The sequence below is a fragment of the Grampus griseus genome, assembly GCF_964374135.1.
Source record: "Grampus griseus genome assembly, chromosome: 4".
In the NCBI taxonomy this organism is placed as follows: domain Eukaryota; kingdom Metazoa; phylum Chordata; class Mammalia; order Artiodactyla; family Delphinidae; genus Grampus; species Grampus griseus.
In genome coordinates this window covers 123869221-123894130 of record NC_138997.1, presented here as the reverse complement: position 1 = coordinate 123894130, position 24910 = coordinate 123869221, and the positions used below count along the sequence as shown (strand labels likewise).

General features: G+C 41.3%; 1 protein-coding gene across 2 annotated transcripts in view; it reads left to right on the top strand.

Moving 5' to 3' along the window:
* Window positions 1-6714: 6714 nt before the first annotated feature.
* The window catches only part of PRDM5 (PR/SET domain 5), a gene marked incomplete at both ends in the record, with an annotated part of 205951 nt that continues 187755 nt past the window's right edge, over window positions 6715-24910 (top strand). For both annotated transcript variants that reach the window (XM_082653415.1, XM_082653416.1), the window contains one exon: window positions 6715-6807. In XM_082653415.1, coding sequence (XP_082509541.1) covers window positions 6715-6807 — 93 coding nt within the window. The remainder of the gene's footprint in view (window positions 6808-24910) is intronic.

Below are 24910 nucleotides of genomic sequence, written 5' to 3'. Positions count from 1 at the left end.
CTCACCTAAAAGGCTAAGTAAAAAGTAATGTTCTTCATTCATATGTAAACATATGTTAATATGGTACTTGGTTGCAATTGGAAACTACAGAGGAAATTTTAAAATGAATGATCTTCAAACAGTATTAATTTGCTATGATTGCATTAATACTCAGTTAGAAACTTACCTTTCTGATGATGAAATACTATGTGAAACTTCAATCTGCCAAATGTAAGAAGAAAGAAACAGTCAGCAGAGCGGAGGCCCTATGGAGACCCCAATTCAGTAGGGAATTACATCATTGGTTGTGTATGCTTCCCTTTGTACTGAGAGGTCACCAAGACATCAGCACTCAACTGTGATGTTTATTTGAAATAACATTTTCTATGGAAAAAGTTGGTTCTTGCCTCTGTGCTAAGTAATTGGTAAGACATTACAATTATTATTATTATTATCATGATTTTTACTCTCTGCATAGTATCAGAGAGTTTATAGAAAATGATCACTTAAACTAAGTTCCTCCTTACTCATTTGCAATGGTATATTAAGAAGGTGATCCCCTGCCCCCCTTTTAATAATAGTTCAGTAACTATTTTATTTTAGTGAGGGAAAAGGGAAACCAGTAGAACAAATTGAGTGGTTCTGACAAACAAGAGCATTGGTATTGCTTTTTGGTTAATTACTGAATCTTTTAAATATTATCATTTCTGTGGATTAAAAATTTGTCGATGAGCTAGGCTGTGGTTATAAATAGGCTAAGCCTCAAAATATCTGCCAGGTTCAGAGAAACGTTCTGTAAAAGCAGGGTCTTATCTTATAGCCCTCTCTGCAGAGGGGATATCTTTGGAGAATCATATAACTCCACAGTCATTTGGATCAAACTGGAGCATCTGACCTCGGGATAACTATTTACTTGACCTTGGCCAGTCAAATTTTCTGCCCAGTTCTAGAGGAGGTGGAGGTGGATTGGGAGGGAACATGAAAGAAAAGTGGAAGGAGAAAGAGAAGAAGAAGGGGAAGGGGAAGGGGAAGGAGAGAGAAAGACGGAGAGTTCTGCTTGTTCTGGAGGTGCTGCTAAGCCTAATGGGAAGTGGAACTAGAGAGTGAGCCTGACTGAGTCAGCTGTAGGTAGAATCAAGGACATTGGAAACAAAGTCCTGAATTTTTTTACCTCCACCGCTTCATGGATTCATGAAATTGATTAAGATCAATCACTTCTCTCTTGTGTGTAAAGTGGGGTTAGTGACATTTACTTTGCAGGGCTGTTATGGTAGGGCTGTTAGGGCTTTAAGGTAATGCATAGGAAGAACCTATCCAGTCCAGTTTCTGGCATATGCTAGGCTCAATACATAGAAATAATTATCCTTCTTGGTTTCTTCCTCTCACTTTACTGCAGCTTCATGTTACTTTTCCATAACTGCTCCATGAACAGCATCTGACTTTTGGGGTGAGAGGACCACTGATTAACTCTTTGGCTTTTCTTTTTATAACATCACTCCCTGTAGTCCCAACAACTTCCAGCTTTCTTCTAATTAAAGAATTTTATGATTTTTCTCTGGTACTGCATACAAGTCTTTGGTGTTGTCATTCAAAACAAAGAGACTAAGGAAAATTTAATGTGCAGACTTTTTCAGGTTTCAGCGTCATCTTTCATGGCACTATTGCTACTGTGGAATCAATGCTATGGAGAGGATGGTTTCAGTGCAAGACTTCAACAACCCCACCCCAGATTTTACTTTTAAGGATTTTTTTCTTTTCTTTTTTCTTTGAGTCACAGAAAACATTGGGTTGGCCAAAAGATTCATTCTTTTTTTTCCATAAGATGGCTCTAGTAGCACCTAGTTGTCTTTCACTTCATTCAAAACAGTTTTCTTAAATTGTATGAGACAGCTGTCATATCAGCGTGCATTTAAAAAAAGACATCAAAATTGATGAATTTTCGTGTAGCCATTTTAATATTGAAGATGGAAGAATAAAAGCAACATTTTCAGCATATTATGCCTTATTATTTCAAGAAAGGTAAAAACACAACCGAAACACACAAAAAGATTTGTGCAGTATGTGGAGAAGGAGCTGTGACTGATCAAACGTGTCCAAAGTGGTTTGCGAAGTTTCGTGCTGGAGATTTCTTGCTGGACGATGCTCCACTGTTGGATAGACCAGTTAAAGTTGATAGCGATCAATCGAGACATTAATTGAGAACAATCAACGTTATACCACACGAGAGATAGCCGACATACTCAAAATATCCAAATCAAGCATTGAAAATCATTTGCACCAGCTTGGTTATGTTCATTGCTTTGATGTTTGGGTTCCACATACGTTAAGCAAAAAAAACCTTCTTGACCGTATTTCCGCATGCGATTCTCTACTAAAATGAAATGAAAACGTTCTGTTTTTAAAACAAATTGTGACCGGCAATGAAAAGTGGATACTGTCCAATAATGTGGAATGGAAGAGATCGCGGGGCAAGTGAAATGAACAACCACCAACCACAATAAAGGCCGGTCTTCATCCAAAGAAGGTGATGTTGTGTATATGGTGGGGTTTGAAGGGAGTCCTCTATTATGAACTCCTTCCGGAAAACCGAACGATTAATTCCAACCACTACTGCTCCCAATGAGACCAACTGAAAGCAGCACTCGACGAAAAGCATCCAGAATTAGTCAACAGAAAACGCATAATCTTCCATCAGGATAACGCAAGACCGCATGTTTCTTTGATGACCAGGCAAAAACTGTTACAGCTTGGCTGGGAAGTTCTGATTCATTCACCATATTCACCAGACATTGCACCTTCAGATTTCCATTTATTTAGGTCCTTACAAAATTCTCTTAATGCAAAAAATTTCAATTCCCTGGAAGACTTGTAAAAGGCACCCACCTGGAACAGTTCTTTGCTCAAAAAGTTTTGGGAAAATGGAATTATGAAGTTGCCTGAAAAATGGCAGAAGGTAGTGGAACAAAACGGTGAATATGTTGTTCAATAAAGTTCTTGGTGAAAATGAAAAATGGGTCTTTTATTTTACCTAAAAACTGAAGGCACTTTTTGGCCAAACCAATATATCTTTATTCTTTTCTGCCCGGGAAATTTGGTTTTATATTCATTCACTACAAGTCCTTCTGACTCTCAGGAAACTAAAGATAAATAAACCTCAGTATTTTTTTCCTATCAGGCTTTTACTCCACCATGACAGTTGGAAACAGTCATTAATAATTGAGACACAATCAAAAGATTTTACAGTATGTGCGGTAAAATAATTATTTATTACAGAATTATAGAATGAAATCTTCCCCTGTAATGAAAAACAAGGACTGCACCAGTACACAAGTTTGAATTCAATAACTAGAGCTTGCTTTAGGCATATCAATGAAAAAAGTTTCCTCCAAAAGCAAATTTGAAAAAAGGAGAAATGTATTTGGAGTCATTTCTCTTGTCTCAAGATAGTACAACGTTTTCTATAATAAGTAAATCAGGTGCATGGTAGTACTTTAATGTCAATATTTTGATTTTCTTATTTTTTTAAGACTGGATTTAAACTCTTGATATAAAGCAGAATTTTAATTTCCCTGTTTTCAAAGACAATGTTGAAAGGTCACTTTCTAGCTTTAAAAGTTTTAAGAAATGACTCATCGTACCACTACTGCCTTATAGGCTTCAAAATCAAATTTCCGGTCAGTATGGTGCATTTTCATCGGGCAAGCACATATCCTTTTTTATGTGTTGTAAGAGAGATTATTATTAAGAGCTTTTTGTTGCTGTTCTCTATGTTTTAGGTTGTAGATCTTCAGAAAACTCCAACAAATAAACAGAACATTGCATGCTTTAATGAAATACACTGTTTGCATTAGTTGTAACAAAATCTCTGACAGAGATTCATAAAAGATCTAGAAAGTTTTTCATTTTATTAATCTCAGATTTATCATCACGAACTAATTTATTTTTATTACTGCTTCCTAATTAGTAAAGATGCCTACATTCAGAGAGATGAGCATTCTCGAGCTGACAACTTTGTTCCCCAGACACACAGCAGCAATGAAAAGGGAGCTATGCCAAAGCAAGGTCATCAGCGAATGAGGCTTGCGTCAGACCAAGTCCAGAAAGCACTTCTTCTTCTCTCTAGTGATCAAAAACTGTGGAAACTTTTGTGCCCAAAGAGACATGGCAGAGCATTTTACTGAGGAGCCAGGGTGGCTTGAGGGCCAGGGCTGAAAAGCTGTGTGTGACAAAGGACTGAGCGCCCTGGGGAAAGTGCCACGGCCACCCTCTGGATGGTGGTCTGGTTCCAGCTGGGCCCAGTGGACCTGGTCTGGCCTTATTTTAGCACTGGCTTAAAGGATTCCAGGAAAACCTACTTAGTCCAGGTTGTCTGAGGAACAACAGTTGGAGTGTAGGCTCACTGTTGACTAATTTGAAAATCTCGGATTAGCCTCAGAATAGACTTCTAATCAAGACATATTTATTGAATCTCTATTACATGTTTCAAGGCCATCTAATTTCAAATTTCCCCCAAACAAACTTTGTATTTATTAATTCATATCCACCTACAGGAAGTTAGATATCTTTAATGCTAGGTCAAAGAGATCAAAACTCAAAGAATGATTAAGGCATTGTTCCTCTCACCCCTGGCAAAGCTACCTATCCTTCAGTTTAAAAAAAAAAAAGAAGAAGATCATTTATTTATTCTGTTCTTTAAAATCTCCAAATATTGCTATTACATGATTTTCTTCATAATGCTTTTTCAAAAACCTTTTTCTAAACTTTAATAAAATTCTCCTACTTAGGAGATTAGGAACTGTTTGTGTTCCAAAGCTTTTCTTAGTCCAGAAGACTAAGGAATCATTTCCATGTGTGTTGCTGAAACCAAGACAACAGGCCCCAAATGGAATCCCTTATGCTAAACTCTCCATCACCAAACTGAGACTTAATTACAATTTCGGCTCTTCTAGAAATGGAAGCTTAAGCCAGCCAATTGGGAGGTGCCTGTTCAGCATTAGTTAGGTAATGTGCCTAACAGACTTCCACCATCCCCTAAGAGAAAGGTACCTTGCAATAGCCAATCCACTTTTTGCCTGGTATAACTTCCTCGTTCCTGCTTCTTTCTACCCGTGAAAGCCTTTCACTTTGTATAGCTCCTCAGAGCTCCTATCTGCCAGATTGTATGTTGTCTAAACCACGAATTGTTGCATAAAGCCAATAAGATCTTTAAAATGTATTCAGTTGAGTTTTTTTAACAGTGTGGCCTTTAATTTTGTCAAAATTATTATTATTACTATTAGTTTATAAGAAACATCAAATATTTATTGGAAACATCAAATAGTTCCTGAGAAAAGAACCCAGAGTAGAAAATTATCAAGAATATCAAGAGAAATGAGTAGAGAGCACCCAGTTCTTCTTGAAAGATGAAACATCCTTCTAAAGTTCTTTCTGAGCGCCACTGCGATCGATACCTACTAACTTCATTAAAAACACTAAAAGAAGGGGCTTCCCTGGTGGCGCAGTGGTTGAGAGTCTGCCTACCGATGCAGGAGGACACGGGTTCGTGCCCCGGTCTGGGAGGATCCCATATGCCGCGGAGCGGCTGGGCCCGTGAGCCATGGCCGCTGAGCCTGCGCGTCCGGAGCCTGTGCTCCGCAGCGGGAGAGGCCAAAACAGTGAGAGGGAGGCCCGTATACCGCAACAACACCAAAAGAAGACTTATGGTGTTATTTCACGGCCGTGATTCCAGATTCCACTATTCGTTCGGTCATTCCCTCTCATCTCCCCCATCTCCACTGCTCTAGTCTGAAAATCTGGAATTGGTCTGGTGATTTTCAAGGTAGAGAGGACTCAGGAATAGCTCATCTTTGGAAGTGTAAGAATTTCCCAGGGATTAGGACACCAGAACAGAACTAGGTTCTGCTGGATTTAAATATTACTTCAATTGTTCATGACAAATTTTGAGTTAACTTGAAATGGATTAGCTGCAGGCTGCTTATACCCGCTTTCTCTGAACGTTAATCTACATATTTATTGGTCCCCTATGTGTTCAAACCTCTGAAACAAGCATGAAATAAACCAAAGATGCATAACTCAGATGTAAAAGTACTAAAATTTCCTAGACCCCGGGGACTGCTCTCAGTAGTTAGGCAGTAAGTATGCCTTCGGACTAGAACTTCTAAAGTTGTTTTGGAGGATGGCCCCAGCTCGGTCAAGGCCCATTTCGTTTTGCATCTGAAGAGTGCAAAATTCGCCGACTGGGAGTACAAGCTCAGAGACTCAAAACCCAGAGCTGGTCAAGGGCGGGTCCGCACGCGGCTGCGCGGGGCGCACGGTGCGGGCGGGTCGCTTCGGCTCCCCGGCCTCCGGGTTCGAAGCTCCGGGGTCAGCCCTGCCCCGGGCTCCACGCCCGGGAGCGGGTCCGAGCCGCTAACTTCGGGCCAATCAGCGCGCGGCGTCCCCGCGCCCGCAGCGTCCCGGCGCCCGCAGCGCCCGGGCCCGCGCCCCCCACGCCCCCGCGCCAGCAATGGCAGCTGCGGCCTCGGCGGCTCCGGGCCGAGCTAGACCCGGGACAAGGAGGGGCTGAGCCGCGGGGGATCCTGGAATCGGCGGGGAGGTGGGGATTCTGGGAGGAAAACTCCATTTCCTCCTTCCCCGCCGGCCTCTCCCCTCCACCCCGGCACCCCAAATTTCCATGTGTCGTCTCCCGGGCGCAGACCGCCGGTGTTAAGCGAGGCGGCGGCAGCGGCTGGGAAAATGCTGGGCATGTACGTGCCGGACAGGTTCTCCCTGAAGTCCTCCCGGGTTCAGGACGGGATGGGGCTCTACACGGCCCGCAGAGTAAGAAAGGTGGGTGACCCGGCGGCGGCCTGCGCGCCTCTGCTCCCGCCGCGCGCTCTGCGCCTCCCGGGCTCGCCCCTCCGCCGGGCCGGGGGCTCCGCGGGCTTCACTCGCGTCGTCCCTCGCCGGGCCGGCCGGGAGCCCCGCGGGGAGGCTAGGGCGGCGGGGGTGGCCTTCGCCCGCCGCGCCTCGCGAGGGGGCAGCGCCACGTAGGTGTCGGCGGGGCGCGCTCTGTAGCCGGCCGGTCCAGAGGCGGAACTGCCGTCGGCCGCCCTGCGGCAAGATGTCTTTCCTCCCCTGCAGGAAGTGAGTCGGGATGGAGCCTCCCTCTTCGTCGGCTCCGGGAGTGGGCAGAGGCACGCGTGGGCGGGTGTCTTCCCAGGCGCGCACGAGCTCCATCGTCGCCTTTCTTCCTGTAGGGAATGCCTCACTTTCCCTGTGGGGATTGCGGGGAGCTGCCCAGAGCGCAGCTCAACGCAGGCCTTAGCATGTCATTCAGACACCCCGCAGTTCTTTCCTTCCTTCCAAAATGTGTAATGTGAATCCTGGGAGGTGCCAGCTAGATAATGCATGAATCGTTGAACTTTTTTCTCAGCTTTTCTGGATTTTCCTCGGATCTTTCCTTCCAGAGATTTAGAGACACGTGAGTAGGACCAGCACATGGCAGTGGCCCTAAGGGAACGGCCTGGGAATGTTGGATGTTGAAAGCAAAGGCCTAGGAAGAAAGATTACTGGACAATACCAAGTCTTTGGATTCGATGAGACCTGTGTTATAGCCGTTTCAAAGGATGTGTGAAATCAGAAATCACGGAGGCAGTGGTGAAATGCCCAGGGTCATGAGAGCCAGCGTTTACTGAGCAGATACTTGGTGCTAGGGCCCATGCTTGCTGCGTTACCTCTGTTAGTAACTTCACTGGCACAGCACTCCCGTGAGAACAGCCTTAATCCTCTTGTAGGAGAGGAGAAAGCAGAAGTACTTGGAGGTTAAATTTCCTGCTGAGTTAGTGAGTTAGGCTTCAGACCCATCGCTTCTTAGTCCAAAGCTCATGTCCTTCCCAGATCTGTTTCTGCCAGCTTCCCAGCACCCCTCACCCCCACTGTGTAGGGGTGAGGTTTGGGCAGGAGCAGGCTTGTTCAGTTAAGGTGGGCTAACAAGAGGTTCACAAGATGCACCGGAGACACCAGGATGTCTTTCATCTGAGTGTGAGTCTTTCCCCACCCCCTCACCTAAGGAGCAGGTGAAGAAAGGTGCACAGGTGCTTCAGAAGGCCTTCATTGACAGCAGGGTCTGTAAGTATCTCCCAGGGTAAAACTGGAAACAATAAACCCCGTATTTACTCCTTCAAATGGGAGTTTGGGAGAATGCGCAAAGGAGAAAAGCAGGTGTAAACACTTGATCTGAATAGATGTTTTTGCCAAAAGGGTAAATGTTAAATTCAACGTTCTTTCAAAGCAGAAGTTGAGATTCTGCTTTTTAATTTTCTCACAAGCTATGAAAATTCCCAAATGGATTTTTCTTGAAGGTCTCAGGACTGAATATAAGTACTTAAAAGTTAAACACAGTTCTTAAACATTATTTTGTTTTATGTTTTTAATAGTAATATAGTAAAAATGGTACAAATATTAGAATTATTAAATTATCCTTATTTTTTGCCTTATATTATTTAGGTTTTTAGAAACAGCTGGCCGATGTATGTTCTTTTGATATTTTTATTAATTCCACATTCTTTTTCCATGAAATAAATTACTTGGAAGTTTTAAATTATTTTGGGGTGTAGAATGAACAGCTTCCAAAATCATATATTATTGCATTTTATCATTGCAGTACTTACAGATACTTATCGTTTCCTGGTTTGTGTAACTTCAACACGTAAAACGCATGGTTTCATCCAGGTCACATCTAGAATGCTTACCTATAGTTCAAGTGAATATGCAGATGTTTGCAATAAATCCAAATGACATACTATTGGTGATATAGGTTAGTGGTGATCATAAGATAATCATAAGGTCATTGATCATTGACAGGTTCATTGATGCCAGAACTGACCTTGAAGTAGGCTTCAGCTCCTTTGCCTTCCAGAAGCTGAGGACAAAGCTGAAGCTGATTTTAGCTATTCCAGCAGATTTTAGCTGTACTGTAAAGCTAATATGAATATCAGTGCATCCCTTACCAGTTTGCATATAGTTTCTCGATGCTTAAATAGTTTTGAAGTTACCTTGTACTAGCTTTAACTCTGGCCATTAATCAGAGGGTCTGCGAAAAAGTATTTCAGCAGCTCTATTAAGGACCTTACTTAAAAGTTTTTATGTTCTCTATTCTAAACAAATTTTGGAATGTATCACAGAAGTTTTATCACACTTTTATGATAAAAAAACACGTATGCTTGTCTAACAATTCTGTTTTTCAAAAACAGTTGCAATTCACGTCATCTGTTGATTTCAGTTCAGAGAATCTAATCCAGAGCTGTACTGAGGTTGGGGGATTTTGCTAGACCCTCTACCCGCGCTACATTCACCATATTGATTGGGGATTCCCTTACCAGTGGGATCCCTAATCCCATTCTAGACCCACCCCTTTTTGTGTGGAGTCTCCTAGCGTGGAGTCCCTGCAGCAGAGTCACCTAATTCCCTGGCTCCACCTTAGTCCCACTCGGTGTTTCCTTGGCAGTTGTCCTTTTTTGTAGGCCTGGTGCCGCCGCTGCTTTTTTTTTTTTTTTTCCCTTGTATAAAATCTACAAAATGACAAGAAGAAGAAATGGGAAAGACTTCTTTTTCTTTTCTTGCCATTATGGAAAGTCCTTTCCTTTTCTTGCCATTATGGAAATTTAGAGATTGCACGAAGCGAGGGTCATCTGGTAGATATTTCTGTGTGAGCCATTATTCTTGGAGAAAGAATGGATGAGAGTCTGCTGGAAAGCCCTAGAGTAGAAAAAGGAGGCCTGAGTTCATTCACATTTATACGCATTGCAATTTGCTAAGGATAAGATAAAAAATAATACAAAATAGTAGATTTAACACTTGAGCATGCCAGACCCTGTTCTAAGTGCTTGCCATGTGTTATCTCATGAGCACAGTTTAATGTTGTAAAAAAGATGTGGAATTCTAGGTTACTATGCAGATTAAAATTAATGTTAGGTACTCAAAGCTAATATAGGAAGTATACATACGATGAAAAGTTATGTAAACATCTCACTACATTACATTTTTTTATATCATGACCATATTTTTCATTGCCGGCTTATATGATTAACGAGGCGGTGGTGTGTTTGACATTGTGTTTGAACTCAGAAAGTGGAGAGGTAAACCATAAGATTTCTTTGAGCTCTCAGATTCTGTGATTTTATGGAAAGGGTTAAGGTGGCAGATATACCACTACCACTCTTCGTTTCCTTGAGGTTTGTTGTAGGCTGTTGGTTTTTCTTTCCCTCTGACTTTTAGTCTTTCAGGTGTGGCAGTACCGTGCTAGGCCTTGGGGATACAGACGGGTGCAAAACAGACAAGGTCTTTGTCCACATGGAGCTTGTGTTCTTGTGTGGGGAGAGACGTAGCAAACAGGTAAAGGAAGGGAAGATTTCCAAGACAGTTGCAGCATGTGTTAAGTGAAAGAAAGAAATGGGGTGATGCATTAGAGAGTGAATGGAGGTGGAGCCTCCTGGTGGAGCATTGTTGAGGCTCAGGTCCCTTGATACACACCAGCCAAGTGAATTGACCCCACTGGGGTAGCTCAGTTCCTGGCTTCCCTCCCTCTCATCCCTGTGCCTTTTTGCCTTAGGGACTCCTGAGTGGCATCCTGTGCCCTTGAACCCTAGGGCAGTCTCCCATTACACTTTGCTCTTCTCTTGAACAAATGCAGGTTCCTAGTTCAAACTTGCCAAATACCCTAGGATCTTATCCACAGCTTCTTTTCAGGACACAACTTATTGGCCGCATGGAGGCATTAGTTTCCTATTGCTGATTCCCAACTATCACACAGTTAGTGGCTTAAAACAATATAGATTTGGGCTTCCCTGGTGGCGCAGTGGTTGAGAGTCTGCCTACCGATGCAGGAGACACGGATTCGTGCCCCGGTCCGGGAACATCCCACATGCCGCAGAGCGGCTGGGCCCGTGAGCCATGGCCACTGAGCCTGCGCGTCCGGAGCCTGTGCTCCGCAACGGGAGAAGCCACAGCAGTGAGAGGCCCGCGTACCGCAAAAAAAAAAAACAAAAAAAACAAAAACAAACAAGAAAAACGAAAAACAACAACAATACAGATTTATTATTTTATGGTTCTGGAGAATATTAATCTAAGATGGGCAGGCAGGGCTGGTTCCTTCAGGAGGCTCTAAAGAGAGTTTAGTTTCTTGGCTTATAGTTTTCTAGAGGCTGCCCACGTTCCCTGGCTCATGACCCCACATCAATCTGACCTCAGCTTTTGTCATCACATCTCCTTCTCTGACTCCGACTCTCCTGCTTCCTCTTACAAGGTCCCTTGTGATTAGATTGGGTCCACCCAGATAACGCAGAGTAATCTCCCCAGCTCAAGGTCCCTAATGTAATCCCATCTGCAGAGTCCCTTTTACCATGTAAGGTAACATACAGATTCTAGGGGTTAGGATGTAAACGTTTTCCGTGGGCCATTATACATCCTACCACAGCTCCAAAGTATAATTCTTCCTTGTCTACATTACGTGGAACATTTTACAGTGCATCCTTCCTCACATACTGGTCCCAATAAAATGTACGCATTGCAGATCTACCATGTTGATGACTCTTCTGCCTTGTTTTCAGTGTTGATTCTAGCAGAGATCAACAAGGTTGGCATTCATGCAGTAAAGCCTGGGTGAGTGGTTCCCTTATAAAGAGGAAGAGAAAATATGTACAGGAGAAGTAGAATAGGAAATAATAGATTCTGATGGTGTTCGGAATGATGGCGTTTAAAAGAACTTCAGAGGGAATCCAGCTTGCACCTTCTCATCTTACACCTTCTCATCTTACAGATGATGACACTGAAGCCCAGAGAAGCTTTGCTGGGAACCTTGCTGCTCACAGCTGTATTGCAAGCTCCTCTTCCTTCCACAGCACCATCTCCCTCTCCCTCTCCTTCACACCAAGGCAGGCACCTTGGTTCTCTTTGAGGGATTTGTAGCAAAGACATTTGATGAGGTAAAATCCCAAGAGAAAAATAACTGAAATAAGGGTTTGAATCTGAGTTCGTGAAAATACAAGAAGCTAAAAAAATGAGGCAAGTTGTATAGGGTTAGAAAAACATATGGGAAAGAGAAAACCCCCAAAGAGAAGTAAGTAAAAGCATGGAGGAAGAATCACCATGCATACATTTTAATGCAAGAAGACTAGCTTTTGTGGAAGAAGGTGTTTTGTTGATCCACTCAGAAGGTGACTCTCCTGGAGAAATAATGGGTCTTTATGCTCTGGCTACAATTCTGCCAGTAGATGTTTGTTTACGGTTCCTGGTGGCTGGTGATAGCGAATCTGGAAACGTAATCAGAGGGAAAATAGTCACCGTCGATGCCTGCCATACGTGCTCTCTCTTTTATGTGTTCACACATTTACACTCTACAAGAGTGACTCGATGCAGCTTTGTATTTCCTGGTGTTATTACAGATTCAGATTTTGGTTTTTGTGTGTGATTATAACAGCTACAGTTAATCCTTTCAACAAATATTTATTGAGCAATTGCAGTTGTTAGGCACTGGGCTAGTTGCTAGTGACAGAATAGTTACTGGATGTGTTACACAGTTTGTATTTAAGCCCTACAACAAGTCTGCGAGGTGGCCGTTGTTGTCCTTGTTTTATAGATGAGGACACTGTGAAGAAGGTTCTATCACAAGGGGATTAGTCAGAATTGGAACGCAGATTCTTCCGTACATCCCTTTCACTTAAAAAAGAAAACCAAAAATTATTTTTCAATATACTGATAAGATGCTTCATCCATGCTCATTTCCATGAGTACAGACGCATACCTAGTCACACACTTTTAAAAAGTTATTTTACAAAAAGGAGAAAAGAGTATCATTCAGCAGTATCTCGTAGAAATCCCTCTAGGTAATCTGCTTTGGCTCTAATTTGTTATTTTTAATAACTGAACATATTCTATGCGGAGGATAGGACATTATTTTCATTTCTTTGGATCTTGTTTTACACAGTTATTAAGTAAATGTTTATTACCAAGATTGGTACCAGCTGTTTGGAATACGGTAGTGAACAAAATAGAAATTCTGCTTCTTGCAGAGCTTGCATTTTCGTGAGAGGAGAAGAAAATTAACAAGGAACGATTAGAAAAGTCTTACACTGTGTTAAAATGTGATAAGTGCTGTAGAAAAGAAAAAGTAGAGCTGGGTGTTGTTGACTTGGCAGACTGTGTGTGTTTGTGGGAGGATGTTTTCCTACATAGGTGGTTGGTCCAGTTAATCCTCACTAGCCGGGAAATTTGGGCAGTGACTTAAAGGATGGGAGGAAAGTAGCCAAACATTTCTAGGGCAAGAACATTCTAGGCAGCAGTTAGAGTAAAGGCCCTAAGATGGGCGTTTGCCTGTTGTGTTCCAGGAGTAAGGAGGCTGGTGAGGCTGGAATGGACTTAACCGAGGGGCCGAGTACTAGGGGAGGAGGTCAGAGAGATAGTGAAGAGAAGGGTACCAGACCTACATTTCTTAGGGCCTTTTGGGGCATTGTGAAGCCATTGGCTTTACTTTGAGTGAAATGGGGAGCCACTGCAGGGTTTTGAGCAGAGGAGTTACGTGATCTGACTTGAGTTTATCAGGATCACCCTGATTGCTGTGTGGAGAATAGTTGACCAAAGGGTGAATGTGTAAACTGGGAGACTTATTAGGATTCTTTTGCAGTAATCCACGTGAGAGGTGATGGTGTCTTAGACCAAGATAGTGGCAGTGTTGGAAGTGTAGTTTGAAGATAGAATATGCTGATGAGATAAGTGGAAGAAAGGGAAGATGATTCCAAGGGTTTCAGCCTGAGAAATTGGGAGGATTGGTTTGTCAGCCAGCGGCTGAGATAGGGGAAGATTTTGGTGCAACAGGTCTAAATGGGGAAGATCTGCAGTTTGGTTTAAGGCATGTTGATTTTGACAGGTCTGTTAGACAACAGATATCAAAAAGGCAGTGAGATATGGTTGTTATACCGGCAATTCCTCCTTCCCATCCTTTATGCCATCATTTTCATCGATTTTGTGTGTTATAAACCTTACAGTACATTTTACTCTTTGCCCTTTATACTATCAGTTATCTTCTAGAACAATTAAAAAATAAGGCAAATTGCGTTCTTTACCTTTGTTTCCATTTCTGGAGCTCTTCATTTCTCTGTTTTGAGTTATATTTCTGTCTGCTATCATATTCTTTGAGCAGTTCTTGTATCACAAGTCTGCTGGCAGTGAATTTTCTCAGCTTTTGTTTTTCTAAAAAAAATATTTTGCTTTATTGTTTGAAAGATATCTTCTCTAGGTTGACAGGTTTTTTTTTTCTCATTACATTGAAGATATCACTTGTTCTTTTTTTAGTTTACAAAGTTTCTGACAAGAAGTCTGCTATAAGTTACATTCTTCACGCATAATCTTTTTTCCTCTACTTTCAAGGTTTTTCTCGTTTTCTTTGCATTCTAACAGTTTGAATATGATGTCTTTAAAATTTTTTTTAAAACTTGCTTTTTTATTTTATATGTGGTTTGATGTCTTTTATCATTTTTGGAAAATCCTTAGCCATTTTCTCTTCAAATATTACTTCTGGCATAAGCTTTCTCTCTTCTGGGACTCCAATTACATGTATGTCAGACCAGTTGATGTGATATTGTCTCACAGCTCTTACATTCTTTGTTCTGCTTTCTTTCTCTTTTTTTTCTTTTTCCACTTTGTGTATGTTTAGGTAATTTCTGTTGCCTTCAAGTTTACTGCTGCTTTTCTCAGCTGTGTTAAGTTACCTGGTGAGTCTGTCAAAGGAATTCAATTTTGAAACCATGATTTTATATCTAGCATTTTCACTGGATTCTCTCTTATAGTTTCCATGTCTTAGCTGATATTTCCCCTATGTTCTTGCATGTTATCTGCCTTTTCTAGTACATTCTTTAACAAATTAACCATAGTTATTGTTAAAGTCCTTGTCTGATAGTTCTAATGTCTGTGTCATTTCTGCATCTGATTCTGCTGATTGCTCTGTTTCTTCAGAATTTGCTGTTTTTTCCCTTGTTTCCTTGTATGTTTTTATTTTTGTATTGCCAGTAATACAATGTCAGTATTGTAATGCCAGTGTCAGGTGTGAAACAATCAGAGTGTGGTAAATAGTATTTATGTTTGGAAGTATGCACGTGTTTTATTTTGTCATCCTGTTTAGTGTGGGAGTTTGGGTCAACCTAGTTAGGAGATGAGGTGGGTTTGCATTATGTTGTTGTTTTTGTTACTTTCAGTGCACCCCAGGCTTCAGATTCTTCTAGAGTTGCCTTGTGATTAGGGTGGTGGCCGGGGTGCTCCAGGTTTTTCTCAGTGTCTCTATTCTACTCTCAGCTTTCTCCTGTCCCTGAGTGCCTGCATCATAGTGGGGTTCTCTCACCAAGTTGCCACGCCCTTGTCCTTCCCCCACAGTAGACCGCTGTGTTATTTGAGGTCTGTGTTCTCTCTCTTCTCTGTCTTGGTCCAGCTTCACTCTTATCTGGGGTTTATGAGCCTGAGCTCTGGGAGTTGAGTTTCCATAGCATTCCTACCTCTCTTTCCCGTAGGAGCCAAACTTGTGTCTTGTATCAGTGATTGGTTTTTTTGTGGGAGAGTGTTTCCTGTCCCTCACCCAATGGTAAGAATCCTTTGAGGTTGTGGTATAAATTCCTGAGCCTGTACTGCTTCCTTCAGCAGCAGTTGATCTTTATTTGTATCCTGGAGATGACAGAGTTTGCTACGTACTTGTAGTAGCTAAAGGCTTCTCCTAATATGAGAGAAAGATAACGGCAGGAGGTATGGGGTGTTGTGCATTCTTGCAGCGGCTGCTGTTCTCCTTCTGCACTACTGAAGGAGTCTCTCTGTCCTTCTTTCTGTCCCCCAATCTTTCTTATATGGGGAGGCCCTTGGAAAAGAGTCTGTAAGTGTGTGTGAACTCCCCTTGGGTCTGGGGCTTCTGGTGGTTCTATACAGTCAAGCTGTCTCACATGCATTCCTTAGCAAACTATTAAAATGTTAATTGATTTCTTACTTGCTTGTGTGGTGGCCGGCAGCTCCTCCTTCTGTGATCCACCATAGGTAAGCCAGTGCACTCTTCAAGAAAAGTTATGATTTTATAGTTTATCAGACTTTCTTATTATTAGACTTTCTTCTTCTTATTATCTATTATTAGATAGTCTTTCTAAATCTTTGATGGATATTGAACTTTGAAAGTTTTAAGATTAATGGCATTTTCTGTATATTTTTATTTATTATTTTTTATTACTTAACCTATCTGTCCAATTTTGAAAGGTATTTTAAAATCTCCCTCTCTAGTTCTTCTTGCGTTTTTAAGATTTCTGTGCTACTGGTTTCTCACTGTTCTATGTTCTTCATAAGTATGCTTTATATCATTACATAACGTTATGCTTTATTCTGTTTAGTGCATTCAGCTGTTAATTTAACCTTGTGTGGTACACTATTGCCTTTCTTTTCTTTGCTTTTATCTGTATATCTTTGTCTACTCATTTTAATTTACTGTTTATCATTTTGTTTTATCTTTTTGTAATCATGTTAGCTAGGTTATATTTCATAATGCAGTATTACAATCTCATTTAATAAGAGAATTTAGCCTTTTCATATGTAGTGTAATGACTGATATAATTGATTTTTATTCTTGTCATCTTTACACTCATTACTTATTTTATATTGTTATAACTTATTTTGAATTTTCCTTATTTTTGCTGTCTGTTCAAGTCACTGTTCATTTTTTCCCCCCTCTTCTTAATTTATTAGTTCTACTCTTCTTTTTCTTTAGTGATTTACTTCTTCTTCCCCTCTTTCATAATCAGATGCACATGATTTTTTTATTTGATAGCTAGAGCCTCAACCATTTTCTCCACAAAAAATATGATTTCTTCCACAAGATGTTTATTTCTCTATTAGTTCCCTCTTCTCCTTTCTTCCTGCCACCACTCAGCACTCCCCCCAACCTCTGCCTGCCCTGCAACTTTGGGGATGCTTTTATCTTCTTGCCTTTCTTCCCCCCCAGATTCCTAAGTTTTGATGAAATGGTGTGTTACTTAATAGAATTTCTTTTAAAAATATATCCCTTGTTTCAAGAGTTGTTATTTTTTTATTTTATTTTTTTTTTGCGGTACGCGGGCCTCTCACTGATGTGGCCTCTCCCATTGCGGAGCACAGGCTCTGGACGCGCAGGCTCAGTGGCCATGGCTCACGGGCCCAGCCACTCCGCGGCATGTGGCATCTTCCCAGACGCGGGCACGAACCTGTGTCCCCTGCATCGGCAGGCGGACTCTCAGCCACTGTGCCACCAGGGAGGCCCCAAGAGTTGTTACTTAACTTGTATATTCTGCATACCCAGGTGTGTATGTACACCAGCTATTCATTTTCTTCTAATTTTTGTCCTTTGTTCTGGTTAATTTGTTTAGTTAGAGACTTTTTATGGTTCTTTTTCTCATTAAATCATGTGGATAATATTCTCTCTGAATCTGTGTATATCATCAAATAGCTCTCCTTCCCATCTGACTGTAAAGGATTTCCTGACTGGGTAAGTGACTCTCAGGTTGTTGTATTTCTCTTTCAATTTATTCTCTAAAAATATTTAACTAGGAAATTATGTTTTTTTCACTTTTAAAAGGTTTTTTTTTTTGAGTGCTGTACTTGAATCTCCTTAAATTCTCATATGTAATTGACATATTCCAATTAATTAATTAATTAATTTTTTTTTTTGGCCACACTGCATGGCTTGTGGGATTTTAGTTCCCCGACCAGGGATTGAACCTGGGCCCTCGGCAGTGAGAGTGCGGAGTCCTAACCAATGGACCGCCAGGGAATTCCCGATGTAATTCCTTTTAATTAAAGTACTCTGTCTCCTACAGATGTTCTGTTTTACAGAGTATGGATATTATTTTTCTGCTTGGTCTCCTTCATAGGCAGCTGGGCCCCCTTTTACAGGCAATTTGCCTTGGTTGTTTTATCGAAGCTCAAGACTGGTTATTGAAGAACACTCTGTGGTATCAGTCCTTCCCCGTAGGCAAAGGGGTCTCTATTGTCATAGGCCTGCATTGACAGATAGACTGTCAATTCCCTGTTGGCTTTCTGGTCTGCTTGCACTTTCCTGGGCGGCAAGGATGGGAAGGACTGTGGGCTATGGCCCCAGCCTTCTCTGCCTTTCAGGTTCTTCTCAGGATCCCCTAGTTGCCCGTCCTCAGCACTCTTCTGCTGTTTTTCAGTTAATTACTCAGCCCACTTTAGAGAATGCCTCACACCAGTTCTGTGCCAGAACCTAAGGCTTTGCTTATACACAGTTACCCATACATGCTAGTAGAAGTTGTTTTGCTCAAGAGAAGCAAGTGGCTTAGAGTTGGGGTTAAAGGAAAAGGTGCTGCATTCAGGTCACCATATTCCAGAATCACTTCTCCTTCACAACTCTCCTGCATTTCCCATTTCATATTCATATTATAACTGATGAATTTCATAAAGAATAATTCTGCTATATCCTGGGCACTAGTGCATTTCTTTTGCCTGATATTTGCTGTATCAGCTCAGAGTAACAGAGGCTACTGTAGTAACCTAAAGCTTGGGGGTTATGTTCTCTCTGTAACAAGGTGGGCATTTGCTGCTATCAGTTCAGTGGCTCAAAATGTCAGGGTGGAAGTCTTTGCAGTTCTCTCGGCCTCAAAATGGCTCCTTTAGCCCCAGCTATCATGCTTTGATTCCCGGTGAGGAGAAAGAGGAAGTAACCAAGGCATTAGGGTGTACCTCCTGACTTAGCTCTCATTTAAGAGCTTTTGTAGTAAGTTCATACAGTGATTTCTGCTTCCATGTTGTTAGCTGTCTTCTCTGTCTAAATGGGGAACTGGTAATGTCGTTTTTCTACCTGGATACATTAGTACCCGCAACAAGGTCAGCATTCTAGTACTAAGGAGGATGGATATAGGGAAGCAACTTGTCTCTACCTGGGCAGTCTTAGTAGGGAAAGAAGATTGGATATTTTTCATATTGAACTTTTTGGAAATGTACTTTATTGATGGCCTACTTGTATTGCAAGAGCACACACAAGCATAGTACCTTAGCACTGAAATATAATTACGTTCTAAGTGAGGACTCTAGACTCCTTCTGTGAAAAACATCATTATTTTACATATAAATGATTCAACTGCAGATTGATTCACTTGAATATAACTTATTTCATCTATATGTATATATATTTTATTTACTGAACCATGTCAAAGTAAATTATAGATATTATGACAATTCATTCCTCCATATTTTAGCATAAGGACATTTTCTTAAGTAGCCATACTGTCATTTTAACATCCAACAAAAATAATAGTGATTTCCTAATGTCTTTTAATTCCAGCCCATATTCAAATTACTCCACGTGCCTCCAGAATGTTTTTTTTTTTTTTTTTTGCGGTACGCGGGCCTCTCACCGCTGTGGCCTCCCCCGCCGCGGAGCACAGGCTCCGGACGCGCAGGCCCAGCGGCCATGGCTCACGGGCCCAGCCGCTCCGCGGCACGTGGGATCTTCCCGGACCGGGGCACGAACCCATGTCCCCTGCATCGGCAGGCGGACTCTCAACCACTGCGCCACGAGGGAAGCCCCAGAATGCTTTCATAGCTGTTTATTTTCGAACCAGGATCCTCAAGGACCACCTATTATACTTGGTTATGTCTATTAAATCTCTCTTTAACAGTTTCCCTGTTTCCATACCGTTTTTTTAAAAAAAATAACAGTTACTTTCTGAAGAGATCAAGCTAATTGTTTGTGGTGTATCTCACAATCTGGATTTATCTGATGGTTTTCCAAGGCACATTATTTAATGTTCCTCTATCTTATGTATTTCTTGTCATCTGAAGAGTTAGATATAGATTATTTTACTTTTTTTTTTTTTGAAACACACTGACATTGTGTATTAAACGCTTCTCTCTACCCTCTGGATACTCTTTATGTTGCAGAAGATAGTGCAGTTTTGGCAGTGGGAGACAGGAGGGAACATAGGAAGCCTCCCCTTCCCTCTCTCGATGTGTTTTATCCATGTGCGCTCTTCCTAGGTAGCAGGATCTCCCCAGGCGCTGGGTGAGAGGCAGGACAAGCGGGCAGAGTTCTGTGCATGTTCACTCGCCCTTTGGCCTCTGGAGGTGCCTGGAGAGTTTAGCAAACACTCCTGTCACTTCCCTATGGCAGACACTGGGGAATGAAGGGCTAGAATGATTTACTTCATACTGCGTTTTAGCAGAGGGCATATAATATCTGGTTTTTCCCTGAGTAATACCAGCACCGGGTTAACGTAACTTTTCCATTGTAAAGATAATTTGTGCTTAACTGGTAATCTGTGAGCTGATAGTGTATGAATACCTATTTTACTATCAACCTTTTACCTGATGGTTTTAGCATCCATTGATAATCCTTCCCTGAATCACTTACATTATTAGGGATTTCAAAATGGGGATTTCACTTGAATGTTCCTCCTTTATTTATAAGTTAGCATTCCTCTGTAAAGAAGAGCTGTCCTTCATCGTTTGCTGCTGTCTGCTTATCCCGAAGTAGCGTAATTGTTGAAAGATAGGACAAGATGCTTAGTTCTTCCTCTTTATTAATTTCAGTAAGCTGTTATGCCAGCAAATGAGACATTTAAAAAATTCTTTTTTTCCCAGCAAATGAGACATTTAAAAAATTCTTTTTTTCCCTCTCTCTAGCAATCATTGTGGCCTTAAGAATTTGTTAATGTGTTTCAATCAATTATACTCTTGTTCTCTTTGATCCCCAAATTGTTCTAAATTTGGTCTGTGGAAGCTCTCTCTGATAGGATTTGAGAGCTGGAAGGAATCTTAGAAATCAGCTAATCCAAATTTCTCAGTTCTATAGATGAGGAAACTGAAGCTCACAAGTTTGTGACATCCTAATGTGTCACAGATAATTAGTGGCAGAGCCAGGATTAGGATCCAGATCCCTGGAGTGCTCAGGTAGTGCTTTTCCCATTATTCTAAGAGAGAGATCTGCAGTAACTCTTGGTTTCAAATTCCTGCTAATAATATTAATCAAAATGAGAGAAAATGGCCCACATGTTTGCAATCGTACATTTTTCATTAAAAGTTATTGTCTAGTCCAGTGGGTCCCAAATTGAATGGATGTTTATCTGCATTTTTTAGAAACAGCAAAGAAGCACCACTGTAGGCTCGGCATTGGGCCAGTCTGAGAAGTGAGTTTGACTTGGACATTTGGTATCTACAGCTTGAATTTATCTTACAATTGCCTTTTATTGGATCTGCGCAGAATTTTGAAAGCTTGAAATTCATTGCCAATGTAGAATAGTAGTGATTTCACAAACAAATTTTTGAGTTGTCAGCCTCACTAAAATATTTGCAGGTATCTGGCAGCATTGGGCTCCCCCTGTGATACAGCAACAGGCAGTTGGAGTTAAAAAGCTTTTCAAAAGGGCATGCCCCTCCAGCTCGCCTCCTGGCCACTCCCTAATGTGTCCTTCACATGTTTGTTGTCTAATGTGCTGCTTTCCTGCCTCACCTTGTAAGCATTTGAGATAGTGACTGTTCAGATTGTTAGAAGTGAAGAATTCTTGGAAGGTGTTTTGTAACGTAGTCACAGGTTGAAGGTAATAATGATGCTGACGCACATTAACAGCAAGGAAATGGTAGAGTTGATAGTTTTTCTGCTGCTAGTATGAGATCTTCAGCTAAATCACAAAAAATAAAACCAATGATGATAGGAAGTCAACTAGAAATTTTCAAGAAGATAGTTTGAAACGTTAGTTTCCTTCCTACCATTAATTATGAACCTCACTTTAGGTATTTAATATGCTCATGCACATGTATATGTAACTTACAAAGAATCCTATGAAAAATTTAAATTTTTATAGCTCAAAAATGGTCAAATACTGGCAATATCATACGGTTCATCTAAAAGAAAACAATTACCCATGGGTGAGTGCCCTAAATCTTCCTTTCGTGGGTATGTTACTCGAGCAGGTTTGAAGCCTACCGAGGCAGCAGAGCAGAGGCTTACTCTTAGGTTAGAAATATCATAGGAAGTGGTTAGTGAACAAAGCAGTGTATACATTAAAGCTGTGATGATAAGAAAGTGCTGTTTGTATAGTAGAAATGACAGTGAACAAAGAGAGAAGGGGGTGGGTAGTAGTGCTGGGATCTTTAGGGGAAGGCCTGGAGTGGGTCAAGTAATTATAAAATCCTCATCAAAAACCAAATATAAATTGTTTTAATTATCTGCAGCGTTTCTTACCACAAGTGTATGGATAACTAAGAGTTGACTATTTATATTGTTGTAATCTTGCAGCCACAGAAGCTCAAGTTTATTTGGCCACATCATCCCAGTATACTCACTAGTTGTACTTTGAAGGCAATTTTACCAAATCGAGAAAGCCAAATATACTTAGAAATTTATCTCCTCCATCTGTGTTTTTATGTCAGTGTTTTTCAAATTGGATTGCAACCCATTGGTGAGTTGTGAAATTAACTTTATTGGTCAAAACTAGTATTTTTTCAAAAGTGAAGTAAAATAGAGTAGACGGTATGGAATACATTGTACAGAGGAAGGGTAGTATTATTTTTAAAAATTTACGTGTTCGTTTTATGTGTGTTTCTGGGTACACTTGACCTTTGAACAACATGGGGGTAAATGCACACAGAATTTATGGTTGGCTCCACACCTGTGGTTCTTCCACTCTGGTGCATTCAGCCCACCAGGATGGTGTAACTAAGATACCTGCATTTAAGTGGACCCACACAGTTCACACCGTGTTGTCAGCTGCATAGATGTGAAGATGCTGGGCTGAGATGCAAAATGGATTTCTTGGCTGAGGAAAAAAAAAAATTGAAAGCCGTATTTATTATAGTTAGAGTTTATGATAGAGTGATTGCTCACTATTAATAGCAAGGCTTTAAACTCACAGTCCTGATTCTTGTTTTGAATTTTCAAAGCTGTAAGTCCTTTAATAATCTTCCTAGGCCTGCATACAAGCAGGCTTTTTTCCCTAAGCCCAGTGCATTTACTTGGGTTTCCATCCCTTTCTTTTCAGTCCTTTGAATGCTGCTGAATTGATTGATACAATTTTATATTTCCTCCAAATTTGTACTGCAAAGAGGAACTGACTGGCATGGGTAGATCTCTTGCATTGGAAAGCGTGTACTCAGATGATTTCCTTCTACAGTAGTCGGTAAAGGCTAAATACATGACAAAGTGGAGTGAAAAGTTGGACTATATATGCATTAATACCAAATCCTCAAATGTATTACCAAAAACACACCTTAATATCTGGTCTGTCTTCCAGGTTGCCTGAAATAGCCAAGCGGTCTCCCTGTCTCTTTGGTGTACTTGTTTTTGGTTTATTTAGGATTATCGTCTTGATTTCAGGGATCTCTGTAGCATTTTCTGCCTCCAAGTTAACATTAAACAGTAGGTCTTCAAAGCTTTGCCATTACTTGTGGCTTTTCAGAACCTCTTTTCTTTGTCTGTAACATGAGGGGCTAGTTGTAATTCCTGTAAGTTTTAACATTTGACTGTTGCCTGGAGTTGGGTTTTCTGTTGTTCATTAAGTCATTTATATGCCTTGAAACATTGTTTTGGTGGTTATTTTTCCCCCTAACAACGTTAATCAAAATACCGTATGCTAACACATATATATGGAATCTAAGAAAAAAAAGGTCATGAAGAACCTAGGGGTAAGACGGGAATAAAGACACAGACCTACTAGAGAATGGACTTGAGGATATGGGGAGGGGGAAGGGTAAGCTGGGACAAAGTGAGAGAGTGGCATGGACATATATACACTACCAAACGTAAAATAGATAGCTAGTGGGAAGCAGCCGCATAGCACAGGGAGATCAGCTTGGTGCTTTGTGACCACCTAGAGGGGTGGGATAGGGAGGATGGGAGGGAGGGAGATGCAAGAGGGAGGAGATATGGGAACATAGGTATATGTATAACTGATTCACTTTGTTATAAAGCAGAAACTAACACACCATTGTAAAGCAATTATACTCTAATAAAGATGTAAAAAAAAATTAAAAAAAAAAAAGTTCGTCCGCCTCCCAACGAAGAGAAGGGTTCTTCTGTAGAATAGTCACAGGCAGGTTTGGAGGAGGCTCGCGAGGGCACGCGTGACCCCGTACCCTCTCTGCACACACGTCTGTGGATCGTCTGCCTGGACAAGCGTGATCCCACCCTCTCTATCTCTCCAGTCCTGCTTTGGTTGCCTTAGTTGTGAGAACAGTTTTGCTTACCCTTTCACCCTGCCTCACGGGTCCCTCCCTGCCGGGGCCACTCCTGGTGTCCGCCAGCAGCTCTCACCTGGGAACTTGTCCAAATGCAGCTCCACACATCCCACTCCCAGAGATTCTGATTTTAATAAGCACAGGATTCTGAATTTGTAATAAGCGACGCTGGTGACTCTCATGCTGGTGATTCAAGTACGCACTTTGAGAAGCCCTGGTTTGTAGAGCGCCTCCTTGGTGGTTTGAAAGATTGGCGGGAGAATTTAAACTTTGTTTATGAACAGTCTTCCTCTGAGGATGGCAAGTCTACTTCTTTCTTGTTCATGATTGGGACGAATTTATGATTTTTATGGAAACCAGGTGGTTTTCTGCCTGGTGGGCTTGTCTGAAGTCAGGCAAGACTCAGTGCTTCTCATTTTAAGACCCCTTGCCAGTGGCTACAGAGGTTTGAAACATGTAAGTATAGTGTTCAAGCCTTGTCCGAATTTAAACGTTGAGTGATTTAACCCTTTCTTGTTGGCTCCTGTGTTGTGGATTTAGGCTCTTCGGCTAAAATAGATTAAGTTAGATTTTAAATATGTAAATATCTTGTGTTGGGTAAATTAATATTTTAAATGCGTCTCAATCATTGGGCATAAGGCTTTCGAGAAAAAAATTTTTCCAGAAGAGAAATAATAGTTTATTTTAGTAACTTGATTATTGATTATTG